Raw genomic sequence first — 15,163 nt, 5'->3', positions numbered from 1 at the left:
CAGTTAATTTCTTCAGAGATGTGCAGCTCAGGCTCCTCCTCCCCTATGCCCCACCCCCAGCCAAGGCAGGCCAGTCTACGTTTGGTGCCGCAAGAGCGTGTACCTATAACAGAATTTTTTTTATTCTCAGGTGGGAGCTAGGTTCGGGGAAACTAGAATGAATGGGACTGACCTTACATCTCCAGGAATTTTCACAATGTCACTTGCCCTAAGACAACCATTGTCAAGCAGTGAGCAGGCTTTTCTATCTGTGGATCTTGTGTGTGCTGAGCAGGGGGACGGTCTGTTCATCCTGCATGCCAGACACCCAGGAACACACCTGGCCCTCCCACATATAGTGGCAGCTGCTATGCAGATCCAGCATCAGAACCTGCAGGATCCTTCACTTTCTCTGATTCATTCAAACTGGAAGTTTTACATCCAAGCTGGGGGACACTGCCATGACATTGGGTAGTGGGGGCCGGCTCAGGAGATCAGACACTAAAACGACAGGTGTTTGGCTTGTTCAGCCGTACCAGCAGACCCAACCCATGCCACGTGAACACACCCCACACCATTATGGCACCACAACCAGCCTGTACGTTGCCTTGTTGACAACTGGGGTCCATGACCTCATGGGGTCTGTGCCACACCCAAACTCTACCATCAGCCTGAAACAACTGGAACCGTCACTCATTGGACCACGCCACATGTTGCCAATCCCCAGGGTCCAATTAGTCACGAGCCCAGATTAGGCGCTTTGGGCCTGATTCAGAGCCGGACGCAATTAGCGCTCGCTCGTCCAAAAAATAGGGGTGGCTATTCAAATCAGCCATTCGCTCTTTGCGGTCTGTTCACGCCTCTAGGTCTGAACGAGCGAACAAAACTTGCGGTCGTTTTTTGAAAAAATATGCCCCCTGGCCGCTCGCATCATACGTCATGTCCGCTATTTATTAGATTAATCGAGTACATTGACCAGGGTATGAACTGCTCGCTATTCTTGGGGTTGGTTTTTGCTACCACAATTTTGCGAGCAGTTCTGGCTATAAAATAACCCAGTGACGTGGTCAATGACGCTGCTGTATTAATTATGCACACCCATAAAACGCCCGTTTTGACCTTTAAGCACGCCTGCGTTCGGATCTCCACTCCCCGTTTTCAAGCACCTTCCCCCGTTACCACCCACATACGCCTACTCCTGTCACTCAAATTTTCAGGCATTCGCTATCTTGCGAGCACATGAATTTCGACCGCACTGACTGGTTCGCGCATGCGTATAATGATCCGTACGCATGCGCAGTTGGGCAAACATCGCTCGGAGCGAACAAGCGGCCGCTTACGAGCGGCTCTGAATCAGGCCCTTTGTCCACAGTTGTAGTGTTAACAAGGACACTCTGGGGGGGTCTTCTGCTCCCATAGCTGCACTTACCTGCTAGGTGATTTGAGTCAGTTCCGATTGTCTGTTACCACGGACAATTCTGGCCAAACGTCACTGATCACAATCATTAAGCCACCATGGTTGGGTCATTGCCTTGTTCAGGGTGGGTGGTAATGCCTTCCATGAGGTATTCCCGATACACACGTGACACTGTAGAACAGGGGTACCCAACCCTGGTCTGCAAGAGCTACCAACGGTTCATATATTCCAGGCCACCTGTGGATCTGTAGAATGTGTGGGTTAGGAATGAATGTACCACATGTTTGAAAATGTGACAGTTAGTAATGACTACACCTGTGCACCAGCTAGATGGTCTGGAAAACGTGAACTGTTAGTAGCTCTCGAGGAACGGGTTGGCTACCACTGCTGTAGATCAAGGAATGTTGAATGTCCGTACAACTTCGGAAATTGAATGTCCATCCGTCGTTCACCCACTATCATGCCTTGTTCGAGCTCCGATAATTTATGTCGCCTTGCCATGAGCAGCCTAGCAGGTGCTCTAACGGGCTCACAAGATATAAGATTACAAATGATGCAGGTCTGGGCATCTCCAAGCCGTCACAGTACAGTGACGCCACATACCATTACCTTTACACATACTGCTATCCCATGACTTTTGGCACTTCAGTATAAGTTGCCCCAATACGGTCTTTGCTCCAAGGTCTGCAAGCATGTCTAATTGATGCGATGCTGGTGCCGATCTGTATGATTTATTGATGTGATGATGGCGATATTGGACTTTTACACTGGATAGCTCGTCCTGCTAATCACTATGCTTCCGGAGAGAGGATAGTAGTGACTCTCTAGCTCTATAATTGGCCATTTTTAGTACAAAGACCTGGCCATTCGGGAACCTTTGTGGTGGCTACCCCTCTGATTTGGATATGCTGTCGAAGGATGCATTCCTTCACCAAAATCCTAGCCTTAAACTTACGGACTGGAAAATGCGTCTTCAATGCCTTACAGTTATTGTCCAAACCATTTAACACACAATTCTCTTACTCTTCTTTCCATTAAGAGTTCTCCTGGCAAACAAAGGGGAAACAAAAATGATATTTACAGGGACAGATATATAAAATCCTGGGCTGTTTCTGGTAATTATGGATGATTGGCCATTATGCATACCTCCCAAGTGTGACGCTTATCCCCCATCAGTGCGGCTGTACCCCCAAATGTTTAAGAATGTTTTTAGTATATCTTAAAAAGGACAACAAAAAACACAGGTGCTGAGTTACTATGGAAACAACATTCTAGTTTTGTGCAATTAGTTTTCCTGGCAGCTGATATTTTTACAATGTAGTGATGTAATTGGAAATCTTTTCAGGGTATGAATGCATGTCTAGAAAATTACTTTATATAATATTTTTAGTTGTTTAAGTACTTATTAGTTCATTATTTCAATGGTTCTTTTATTTCAAATCATGGGCACGATTCAATTCAACGTGAATTGAACAGCGCCGGGAAGGAGCTCCCGGAGCTATTCAATTCAGCACGCTGTTATGTTGGAGAATGCACGTTCTCACACCCTAAATATGGTGTTTAGTCACGAAAATCAGCATTCTCCACCTAACCTGCCCGGCGCGATGCTGTTTCCACGGCACTAAGGGCAGAAGACAGCATCGCGTCAGGAGGGGTGCATGAAGACATTTTTAGTCTGGCCTAACAGCACACTGAATTGAAGTTTGAGCTCCTTCCTGGCGCTATCAATTCGAACCCCGTGTCTACTAACCTTTCTGTTTTCCCTTAGGGATACTTTTGGGAAATGCTACTTTTTGAGGGTAGAAATCACGTTGCAAGGCGCGACATACCGCATCTCATTCAGCGACACCGATCAACTGCCGCCTCCATTTCGAGTGGATAACTTCTCTAAGGCGAGTGTAGAACACTAGGAGATGTGTGAATGCGTGCCTCTTGTTTCACCAGCCGAGACAGAGAGATTTATTAATGGGCATATTCAGGCACATGCTGCTAGATGGGTTTTTCCATCAAAAATACAAAAGTTTTCTTTCAAATATTAGTCGGCATAATAACTCTTTCATTTCCTTCCCATTGTATTGATGCGGAAGCTCTGCGCTCTTGAACATGAAGGGCGAAATTCAATTGATTCCTGCCCCCATCGCGCCCGACTGAGCTATTCAATTCTTGCTCCTGTCGGGCACGATCAGCTGACAGCGCTACATTTCAGCTCGCAGTCCCAGGGGGGTGAGAGCTGAATTGTGCGAAAAGTGACATGTTTGGGTGCCCAAACATCACTTTTCGCGATCGCGCCCAGCACTTTGGTCGGGTTTAGCTGCTTTATGCGGCTAAACCAGACCACTTTGGGCACGATCAGCACGAAAATCTGGAACAATTGCATAGATTAGCGGCCCGCAAATTCCTGTCACTTTAAACAATGGAATTCCACCCGAAGTCTTAATGAAAGTTGTTACTGGTCTGTCGTAGTCTTTTAGTCACATGAAAATAAGCTACTGGTCCATCTGTCCTGCACTTGTCTGGGTTCATCTTCTATAAAATCAAAAACCAAAACCCCCCCCGAAGCCTGGAGCATACTTCCTCTGCAGATACCTCCTCCCACTTCCTGGAGTGACTGTCTGTTATTGCCAATGGCAGGATCAAACATGGAGTAGAAGGTGGACTCCACAAACTCACTTTCAGCTGGCACGCGTAGCCAAAACCATTACCGCATTAACCCTCCGTATCCTCATAATAGTGTCTGTATAACTCTGTTATTAAGGCCTCGGAACCCCAAGACGACTGTAAATACCCCAATAATGTACTAGCTGGTTTGTTAGTTCTGTTTACACACATGTTATATACAGGATTATTTACATTCTATTAAAGGGACTAGTCATATCCTGGGTCACCTCAGTCTGCTTCCCCCGTCCTCTGTCCTGCTCCACCCTCTCCGTCCTCCCCCCCACCCCTCCATCCGCTACTCCACCTCCTGCTCTGACTGCTGCTTTGTCCATCCCTCCTCTCTGCCGCTCCATCCTCCCCTCCCCCGCACTCTGTCTCACCCCCATCCCCATACTTACCCGGCGTTTGAAGTGTATCCGGTCATATCTTTGCCACGATAGTGTACGTAATGAGAGTGATATTTACCAGTATATCTTCCTATCTGTGAAGGTGCCAGTTGTGTTCATGCAGCACGGAGTAGCAGAGCCTCGGCTGCGGACAGAGGTGACGGCCTCAGCCTCTCTGGATTATGCGTGGGATGAGCCCACTCTGCCGTCCTACATTACACTGACGGTCAAAGGAGCAGGTTCTTCAGAGATCGTCTGCAACATGAATGACTTCCAGGACAGCAAACAGCTGTACTATGAAAACTTCATCTACATTGCTGCCACCTATACGTTCTCTGGGTAAGGTTACAAATGTTTATTTATTAACAGTTCTTTATAATAGTGCTTACTGTTCACTATTTACACAACAGGTTTAATCATTCACACCAGTCCCAGTGCATCTTACAATCTGTATTTCTTAAGACGGAGAGAGCATACAAACTCCACTGAGAGTGAGAGAAGGTTGTAGTTAAACCACATGTAAAATATGGTCATCTTAAATAAGACCATGCTTTTATAGTACCAGCATATACTGTAAAATGTATCACATCTTTTTTTGGTGTTTTTCAAGTACCACCAACAGGTCATGTTTTCAGGTTTTCTGCATGTGCAGACTAGTTAATCTATTTTGCTTTGTGAGTTACACTCCCACCTGTTTCCACAGGCAGAGATCCTGAAAACATTATCTGCTAATACTGTATACTTGAGAGTCTGAACGTAGAACGTCTCTTTGCAAATACTTTTTCAGTAGCAAACAATAGGTTGTATTGATACGTGGGGCACTTTAGGCTGAATTGTACCCATAGAGAAGGCAGAAATGTGGGTGTCGTGCGAGATTTATAAGACTGCCTCTAATTCAATTTATAATGTATACAATAGTGACAAAAGTGCTATATATATATATATATATTAGGGATGTGCAGGCTCGGATAGGTTCGAGTTTGCACGTGGAGTTCGGATTTTTCCCTCCAAAAAAACGGAACTCAGAAAGAGGCAAAATGTCATCTTACATGGACGAACATCATCATTCCTGGACAAAAGTCCAGGAATGATGATGTTCGTCCTTGTAAGATGACGTTTTTGCCTCTTTCTGAGTTCCGTTTTTTTGGAGGGAAAAATCCGAACTCCACGTGCAAACTCGAACCTATCCGAGCCTGCACATCCCTAATATATATATATATATATTATATTATATATATTATATTATATGGGATGTGCAGGCTCGGATAGGTTCGAATTTGCGCGCCGAGTTCGGATTTTTCCCTCCAAAAAACGGGACTCAGAAAGAGGCAAATCGTCATCTTGCATGGACAAACATCATCATTCCTGGACAAAAGGACATTTTGCCTCTTTCTGAGTTCCGTTTTTTGGAGGGAAAAATCCGAACTCTGCGTGCAAATTCGAACCTATCCAAGCCTGCACATCCCTAATAAATAAATATATATATATATATATATATATATATATATATAATATAATGATTCTGACTATACCCTTGTGACTTCATTACAGCCTGCAGGAGGGGAATGTTCTACCTGTCACTCAGTCAAAGAATATTATTTATGGAGAACTGGTTCTAGATGTCCATCCCAAATCCCATAGAGTGGTTCTGAAGAAGAAGGTACGTTTTGTTGCACTGACCCAGTAATGGATTACGTGTGACAATCATTTCTTCTGGATAATTAGTGCGAGCTGGCAAAGTGAGAAGTACAGAGTATGTGTTGTATCATACCACGATAGCCCCGTCCTCTGTCATGTACTTCAGTATTGCAGAGTGGTTTAACTTGTGGATCTGTCGCCTCTGCTTCTGTTATAATAAATGTCATTTGGGGCGCAGTTATTAGCCGTCTATAATATACTTACATCAGAGCAAAATTTGTGGCTCAAAGAACGACAAGTTCTGACTTTAGCGCAGCCTGTTAGTGCGGCTGGAAGATGAGATTACCTGTGGTCATTCTTATGAGCGCATTCCCATTATGCACAATAATGTTATTAACTGTTTCGATAAGATCCCTCTTTGGCAATCCAGTTGTGTTGGGGCCGCACACACTGCGATGGGAAGCTGGATAGAAGACATTTATAGTTGAAAGCAATAGGTTGCTGAAATCTAAAGATAGAAATATTTTCCAGGTAATGTAAACAACAAATGGGATTGTTTTATGTATCTTATTAATGGCAGGAACCGGGCAAGCGGTCGCAGCTTTGGCGAATGACGGGCACTGGTATGCTGTGCCACGAAGGCTCGTCGGCTCCCCATAATCCAAACAAGCCATCCAATGTACGGTCTCTTGAGTCTTCCTTGGTGCTGGATATAGCTGGACTCGCGGCGGTCACCGATAACCGGTACGGTGATTTAATGGTTTTTCTGCAATTGTGATTTAAAATTGGCCGTGTTTGTTTCACACCGGGTGTCACCCTTTAAATTTACACCCCCCTTTGCTACTCCAAATTTTACAGGTATATATGTCTGTAATATAAGATCTGTCCCTCTACGAGCACATCTCCACGATCCACCAATCTATAATCGGGTATGCAGTCGGGAAGCCGGCGGACCTAATCCCGACAGCCGGCTTCCCGACTGCCGCCTGGCAGAGGAGTAGCGTGTAGCCAGGGTGCCCGAAGAATGTGCGTGCTACGGCGCCCCACCCCCCTCAAGTGTTCCAGGGAGGAGGCGGGTCCATATGAGATTAATGTAAAGTAAAAATAAAGATTAGGGGCAGCCCTGTCGTGGTGCCCATATGCAGTGCCTCCCTGTGCCCCAGGAGAGGACTCCCTTATGCAGGCCTCCAGTAGTGCCCCCAGTAGTGATCCCCCCTATGCAGTGCCCCTTATACAGTGCCCCCAGTAGTGGTCCCCCCTGTGCAGTGCCCCTTGTGCCCCCAGTAGTAAGCCCCTTATATAGTGCCCCCAGTAGTGGTACCCCTATGCAGTGCCCCTTAAATATTGTGCCCCCAGTAGCAGTCCACCCCCCATGCAGTGCCCCCAATAGTGGTAACCCTTATGCAGTGCCCCTTAAATAGTGGCCCCCAGCAGTGGTCCTTCGAAGCAGTGCCCCCATTGGTAGTCCCCTCCCCCCTATGTAGTGCCCTAGTAGTAGTCCCCTCCCCCTATGCAGTGCCTCTAGTAGTTGTCCCCTCCCCTTGTAGTGCCCCTAGTAGTAGTAGTCCCCCCCTTGTAGTGCCCCCAGTAGTAGTAGTCCCCCCCCTTGTATTGCCCCCAGTAGTAGTAGTCCCCCCCCCCTTGTAGTGCCCCCAGTAGTGGTCTCCCCCTTGTAGTGCCCGCCCCTCCCCCAGTAGACACACGTAAAAAATAAAAAAACACTTAACTCAATCCCCGCTCCCGCCGCCGCCATCTGCTCCTCCGTCTGTCCTTCCAGGGTCGGACCGCTCTGCATTATGGGAGAGACGTCATGACATCATGACGCCTCTCCCATTGCCCACTGCGGGAGCCAGAAGATGGAGCGGCTCCTGCAGTGGGCACAGCAGCAGCTAATGAGAGTCTGACAGACTCTCATTGGCTGCTGATCAAAACAAACACACAGCTGCCGGAGCAGGTGGCTGTGTGTTTGTCACTTGTGTAGCGCTGACCAAACTCCATCCACATGATGCAGCGGCCCGGGGGGCACATGGCACCCTGCCCCCCGGCCCAGCCAGCCACTGCTTGTCGGGCAGTAAATCATACCGATTCCTATAATAGTGATACAGAATAACAGTGCCACCCAGCTTTTATAATGTTCTGCTATGTGCTTATCACTTTACCAGGTATGAGCCTCTGATGCTGAGGAGGCCAGATCGCAGGCGGAGCACTACTCAGACCTGGTATTTTCGGGATGGGAAGCTGAGCTGCAGCCTACATGGATTGGTTGTCCAGGTCAGCTGACAATTGAATCATTTTGTATATATTGATTTACTAACCTATTATTTATTTATTTATTTATTAACAGTTTCTTATATAGCGCAGCATATTCCGTTGCGCTTTACAATTGGAAACATTGATAGAACAAAACAGGGTAATAACAGACAGACATAGAGGTAAGAGGGCCCTGCTTGCAAGCTTACAATCTATAGAGAAATAGGCATTGATACACAAGGATAGGTGCTATATATATTTCAATTTGGTACGGCCAGAATGCAGCGTTTCTTGGTGGGCTGCATGATCCAGTCACACAGGAATGTCGGCAAAATGTCAGGAGTATGTGAAAGAAAGACAATATGTGAGGTTATGTGTGGACTGTGAGAGGTAGTAAGACATGGAAGCTAGGAAGGTTATGTGGTCAGTTCTGGAATCTGATAAGCTTGTCTGAAGAGGTGAGTTTTCAGGGAACGCTTGAAGGATTGAAGAGTAGAGGTAAGTCTTATTGTGTGTGGTAAGGCATTCCATAGAGTGGGTGCAGCCCGAAGAAAGTCCTGTAACCGTAAATGGGAGCAGGTAATACGTGGGGATGAGAGACGCAGATCTTGTGCTGAGCGGAGAGGTCGGGTTGGGAGATATTTTGAGATGAGTGAAGAGATGTATGTTGGTGTAATTCGGTTAATGGCCTTATGTGTAAGTAACAGTATTTTGTATTGAATACGGTAGAAAACCGGCAACCAATGGAGGGACTGACAGAGCGGAGCAGCAGACGATGAACGTTTGGCAAGGAAGATAAGCCTTGCAGCTGCATTCATAATGGATTGTAATGGCGATAGCCTGTTTTTGGGAAGACTAGTAAGGAGACTATTGCAATAGTCAATGCGGGAAAGAATGAGTGCATGGATTAGAGTTTTTTGCAGTGTCTTGTGTGAGATATGGTCGAATTTTGGATATGTTTTTCAGATGTATGTAACATGATTTTGAGACAGATTGAATGTGGGGAACAAAGGACAGTTCAGAATCAAGGATGACACCAAGGCAGCGAGCTTGTGGGGTGGGGTGGATTGTTGAGTTATCAACAGTGATAAAGAGATCAGATTGGTAACTGTTATTGGCCGGTGGAAATATAATTAATTCTGTTTTAGAAATATTAAGTTTCAGGTGGCGAGATGACATCCAAGATGAAATGGCAGAAATACATTCAGTGACACGGACCAATACAGATGGTGATAAATCTGGAGAGGATAGGTAGATTTGAGTATCATCCGCATACAGATGGTACTGAAATCCAAAAGAGCGGATTAGTTTGCCAAGAGAGGTGGTATAGATTGAGAATAGCAAAGGACCTAAGACAGAGCCTTGTGGAACTCCAACTGATAGAGGTAGCGAAGAGGAGGCAGAATCAGAAAAACAAACAGAAAAAGAGCGATCAGATAGGTAGGAAGAGAACCAAGAAAGAGCTGTGTCCTTAAGACCTAGGGATTGTAATGTTTGTACGAGAAGAGAGTGGTCAACAGTGTCAAAAGCAGCAGAGAGATCTAGAAGAATTAGTAGTGAATAATGGCCTTTAGCCTTGGCAGTGACCATATCATTTACTACCTTAGTCAGTGCTGTCTCTGTGGAGTACTGGGAACGGAAGCCAGACTGAAGTGGGTCAGCAATTTTGCTGTAATTTATGAGCGTAGGGCCTTCTGCACTGTTATCTGTTTTTGTTCATTTTTATTTTTTAATTTGTTTTTATACTTTGTGGATTATTGTTTTGCTCTCTAGTTGGGTTGTAAATATTGATGCCATCTGTGCTGGTTTCAGGCAAGAAATGGAGTTTCCGGCTTGTATGATGGAGCCGAGGTGGTGCTCGGACCAGATGCATCCTTAGAACATCTGTGTTCTGTCCCCAAAGAGCAACAGTTTATAAACCAGAAGATGAGGCCTGGATCAGGTGTCCTGTCTGTCAGAGTTATCCCAGATGGGCCCACCAGAGTTTTACAGGTCAGTGTGCGCAATTGCACTTTCCAAATTTGTTCCCTCTTCCATGCTATAGTGCAATGGGGTCCCTAACAGCCGGAAAGGTTGTAGGAAGCCATTCAGAAAATATAGGTCCTTCTTCTTTCTGTCTTTCTAATATGTAGGATTGTGGTGGGCAAACATTGGAGCCTTCTCCATAGCATCCAAACGTTTCCTTAATCTAGACTTACGTGCTACATTTACTATTTGCTTTCAGTGTTGTTCCCCAATAGAAATTGTATTCTAAGTCCCCGAGTTTGTTTCCTGGGCCTTAATAAGTGGTATTTACTGATAGATTATATGTCTAATAATAGGAACACCAAAAACCAATGCAAGCGCCCTATAAGGGACCTCTGGACTACATTCCATATTGCATAGGTATGTTATGGCAGGTGTATGTGGCCTTTCAGGCTCCGAGATACTCTTACAGGAGCAAAGTAAGGAAAGACTGGGAGAGTTTGCAATTTTCACAATGTGTAGTTACTATCGCACAATCTCCCCTGCATGAAATGGTATAAACCTCAGGCCCTTTCATCTGCTTACAGATAACCGATTTCAGGCAGCGCCGAAGTGATCGTCTTTCAAATGAAATGGATGAACTCGCACAGCTGGAGATGAGAAAATTCAAGAGCCCAGACCAAGAGCAGGAATTAGAAGTATGCATTTGGTTACAATGGAGGATCGTACTCCAGGCTATCTGCATTGAATTGAAGTGACCATGTTTTTCTTTTATTTTGTTCCAGGTTATAATAAAACTACAGGAAGGAATCGGAATTTCACTGATTAATAAAGTCCCAGAGGAGCTGGTGTTTGCAAGTTTCACAGGAATCAATGTCCAATACACACATCTAGCAACCAATCAGGTGCTAGAACTCAATATACAAAATGTTCAGGTACTATTTTATATTAACCATATTTGTCCATATCTTAAATGTGTTTTTGTGTGTCCCCCATTTTTTACTAACGTAGTGTGTTTAATGAAATGGTTACTAATAATTTAAAGGAAAAAACATGTAAATTGTCTTCTATAAAATAACAACAACATTCACAGCTCAATATGAAAGAAAGATTTAGGATCTTATCAGGGATGGAGTTTTTTTCTTTTCTGATAGCAGATTTCCTGTCCCTAATCCCACTGAAGGACACTGTAGTCAGCCTCCCTGAATTTGATGATAACCAGTCGTTTACACTTCACTATTTATAGAAAGAAGCAGAAAAGTGAAGAATGCGCGTATAGTAACTTAAATAAGAGATAATTAGATAAGAGAAAATATATAGAATAATAAAAGAAAATCTAAAAAAATAATAAATTCAATTGCATCAGTAGTTTTCTGTTGGCCTTAGAAAGTGCAACAAACGCGTTTCGTCACTGATCTGTGGCTTTCTCATTGGGTTCTGTTTCAAGAATAATACAACCGTTGTTATAGGTTTAGTGTTCATGTAATACTTTTCTTTTATCTTTAGCTATAAGGCACACATCCATACCCAAAGATGATTCATCTCCTCCCACAGGGAATTGTTTTCGGTAGATTTTTAGGTTTCATGATGTAAACCCGTTTTTCTCTCTCACAGCCATGGGGGGACACTGGAGAAGTACCTTGTGGTATAGCAGTGCTGGAAGAGGCTGAGTACTAAAGGGATAACTTTTATTAGGGCAGCCCAGGCTCCGCCGCCTACATAGGCTAGGCAGTTTTCGATTAGCAAAGCCCGAGAGGTAGAGAGAAAGGAGATGAGGAGAAACCAGGCACACAAACACATTCACCCTAGAAAGTGAGGAACCTGGTATAACACAAAACCGAACACACCCCAGGAAAACCAGGAGCAAACGGGAGGGCGTCCAGTGTCCCCTATGGCATCAGAGAAACAGATTTATTAGGTGAGAACCAAAATCTTGTTTTTTCTCTCAGCCATGGGGGACACTGGAGAGATGGATTGGTTACGGGATCCCGGCGGTCATAATACCGACAGTGGCATTCCGACAGTCAGAATCCCGACCCAACTAGGTAAGTACCCTAACCCTTCCTCCCCGCAGCCTAACCCTAACCCTCTCGCGGCCTCACCCTAACCCTCCCTCCCACAGCCTAACCCTCCCCCTAAACCTAATACTTACCATCGGGATGCCGAAGGTAGGGATTCTGGTGGCGGGATTCCGGCTGCTGGCGGGATTCCGGTGCCGGTATTTTGAACGCCAGCATCCCGACCGACTACTTCCCGGAGAGATGCCATGTTGATGTCCCAAAAGAGGACCCTTTGCTCTAAGGTCTCATCCTTTTGGTTAGATATGAGCATCTTTTGTCTCGTCTTGTGAATTTGGAGGTCAGCCTCTCTCCAATATTCTCCCACTGAATGTTCCTTCTGTCACTAAGCATCAGAAAAAATTAATCTGTCGCATATCCTCGGTGGCAACATGTCAAACTTTAGAAAATTTGTTGCATCCTACCCCGTAATGTAGCCAAGCAAGCTGTCATTAACTGAATCTGGTACATCTACCAAATGGAGTATATGACCAGTACACTTCATAGCTCCTCAAAGTCTTGGTCCACGTGCTGTAATGTCCACCTTCCATCCTCCAGTGTAATTCTTTTATCCAGAAATCGTCTTTTCCTCCCCTTACTGTATGGACTTCTATCAATATGTTGTCCTGACTACAACATATCTCTTGTGAAACTATATCATCTGTCGTTCCATAAAATAATATAATAATATACTGTATTTCTTTTTTCTTTCTTTCTCTTTTTTTTTTTTATTTTTAAACACAAGCCAAATTTACACTCCCAAAAAATATATTGGGCCAAATGTAATAGGGTGAGAGTTTAGAAAATGTGAGAGTTTAGCAGTAATCTCTCACATTGGTTGAGCTTTATCTTCAAAATGGGAAAACATCTGAATGAGATTTTAAATCCTGAGAGTTTTTTAAGTCTGAAAAAACATGCAAGTTCGCTCTGTTACTTTGTTTTTGGACTCTATTACATTGGCAAAGTTTAAAAAGTTTCAGAAACTCTCACTTTTCTAAACTCTCACCCTATTACATTTGGCCCATTATGTCCTTTACAAATTACTGCGGCCACAGAATTATAGCTCCCAGAGTATACAAAAAGTGGCTTAGTCAAACGTGCGTTAGTGCTTCAATGCAATGGGTGCTGTTCAGAAGTGCTGTTTAATGAACAGTCTGTCAGAGCAGCACAGGTGGTTATTTACTTAGATACTGGGTGTCAGCACATCAGATGTTAGACAGTAGTTCAGCAGTATTGAATATTGGTCTGCTAAACGGTCTGCTAAACAGTCTGCAATATAAACAGACTTTTCACTCTCAGCTGCTGATGTCTCCAATTATGCAACTATAGTTATAGTCTAAACATTAGCGTCTGCAATGTACAGCCAATGATGCACACTTAAACTCACACAGTTGATGGTGTCTCCTTTTAAGGAATAATATATGGATATCCAATCCTGTATGATGAAACGCTGTTACGGGCTGCACTGGACAACCGCGGATGGTCCGGGACTTACCTGTCCGGTTCCTCTGGCGGGGTCCGTCTGTTGGGGGTGCAGGCTGCTGGCTGCTAGCAGGGTGTGCGGGCAGGTTCCTGAGCGGCAGCGCTGGGTCTCTGGCATGGCGGAGTTGCAGTGGCTGGGAGTCTGTGCTGATGCTGCTGGGTGCCGCCATCTTGGATCACATGACATGAATGAGCCAATCCAGTCTGCATGATTCACAGTGGGCTCTGACAGCCAATCCAGCCCAAACACTGGTTACTTAAGGGCTTTCTGGGAGTTCTGGAGTTGCCAGTGCAATGTCTTACATAGCTAGTCTGTGTGCTAGTTCTCTGTGCTCCATAGTCTCGTTTGGTTCCAGTGTTCCAGTTTGCAGTACCCTATTGCAGAATTCTTTTGCTTCCTGCACCACCTCAAAGTGTCACTGCCAGTTGGTCTCTTCCGTCTCAGTTCTGGTGACCTACAACGCTGCCTGTGCTATGTTAGAGTCTCCTCCACCAGCATTCTCAGCCAGCACTGGTACCGGGTTCCTGCACCTCAGCTGCTCCAGAAGTGGTGCTCTGCATTGCATTCCCTGAAGGGGTTAGCTGTTCGTTTCCTTTATCCGGATCACCGTTCTTCGCTTCTTCTGCTAAGGGAGAGACATTCATGAATAGGAATCCCCTTCATCCTGCCTCATTCCAATTTCAGGAAACTGCTCGCAAGGACTTCCCTGCGCCCAGTCCAGGTCTACATTCTACTTTGGTCGTGACCAACACAAGCAGACTGGCTACTCTTCTATTAAAGTCTTCGTACCTGTAAAACAGCTCAATAGCTGAACTCTTCACTGAACTCAACAAAACACCTGTGTGCACTGACTCGTTTCTCTGACTCTTTCTGCTAGTGGTTTCATCACAGGGCAGTCTAACCCTGAGTAACTCTGGGTGCACCATGCATCAACCCCATTATGTCTAGCTACCTGGCCCACACTTTCTGCAACTTTGAGGGTGATCCCGATGTGTACAGATCCATTCTCCCAGTTCAGAACGATCACATTCACACATCCAGAATTGTGTTTCTGCTGAACTGTAACTTTGTAACTTCATTTTCTATAATATCCTCCAGACACATAATTCACTGTAATAGCACCAGAGGGACTGTGACGGCACATACCTCTTTCCTTGAATACTGAATACTCCCAACACTTTATAGGCTTAGGGCACTTACATACAGTATAAAGTGAATTAACTCCTTTGCTGTGGATGATGAGTCTCACTCGTCAGCCACATGTTCATTAAACTGCGGATGTAGAGTGGGACTCTCTAGCTTTGAGGGAGCGTCTGTACAAATAAAAAAA

General features: G+C 45.1%; 1 protein-coding gene across 1 annotated transcript in view; it reads left to right on the top strand.

The window, feature by feature from the left end:
- VPS13D (vacuolar protein sorting 13 homolog D) overlaps window positions 1-15,163 on the top strand; it is a 265,234-nt gene that overhangs the window by 121,845 nt on the left and 128,226 nt on the right. The window contains exons 53-60 of the mRNA XM_088455788.1: window positions 3,165-3,288; window positions 4,544-4,779; window positions 5,992-6,100; window positions 6,659-6,822; window positions 8,241-8,349; window positions 10,141-10,320; window positions 10,881-10,991; window positions 11,079-11,228. Coding sequence (XP_088311914.1) covers window positions 3,165-3,288; window positions 4,544-4,779; window positions 5,992-6,100; window positions 6,659-6,822; window positions 8,241-8,349; window positions 10,141-10,320; window positions 10,881-10,991; window positions 11,079-11,228 — 1,183 coding nt within the window. The remainder of the gene's footprint in view (window positions 1-3,164; window positions 3,289-4,543; window positions 4,780-5,991; window positions 6,101-6,658; window positions 6,823-8,240; window positions 8,350-10,140; window positions 10,321-10,880; window positions 10,992-11,078; window positions 11,229-15,163) is intronic.

Source organism: Taudactylus pleione, unplaced genomic scaffold (assembly GCF_031769625.1).
Source record: "Taudactylus pleione unplaced genomic scaffold, aTauple2 ptg000671l, whole genome shotgun sequence".
NCBI lineage: Eukaryota > Metazoa > Chordata > Amphibia > Anura > Myobatrachidae > Taudactylus > Taudactylus pleione.
This window is presented reverse-complemented; position numbering and strand designations above follow the sequence as displayed.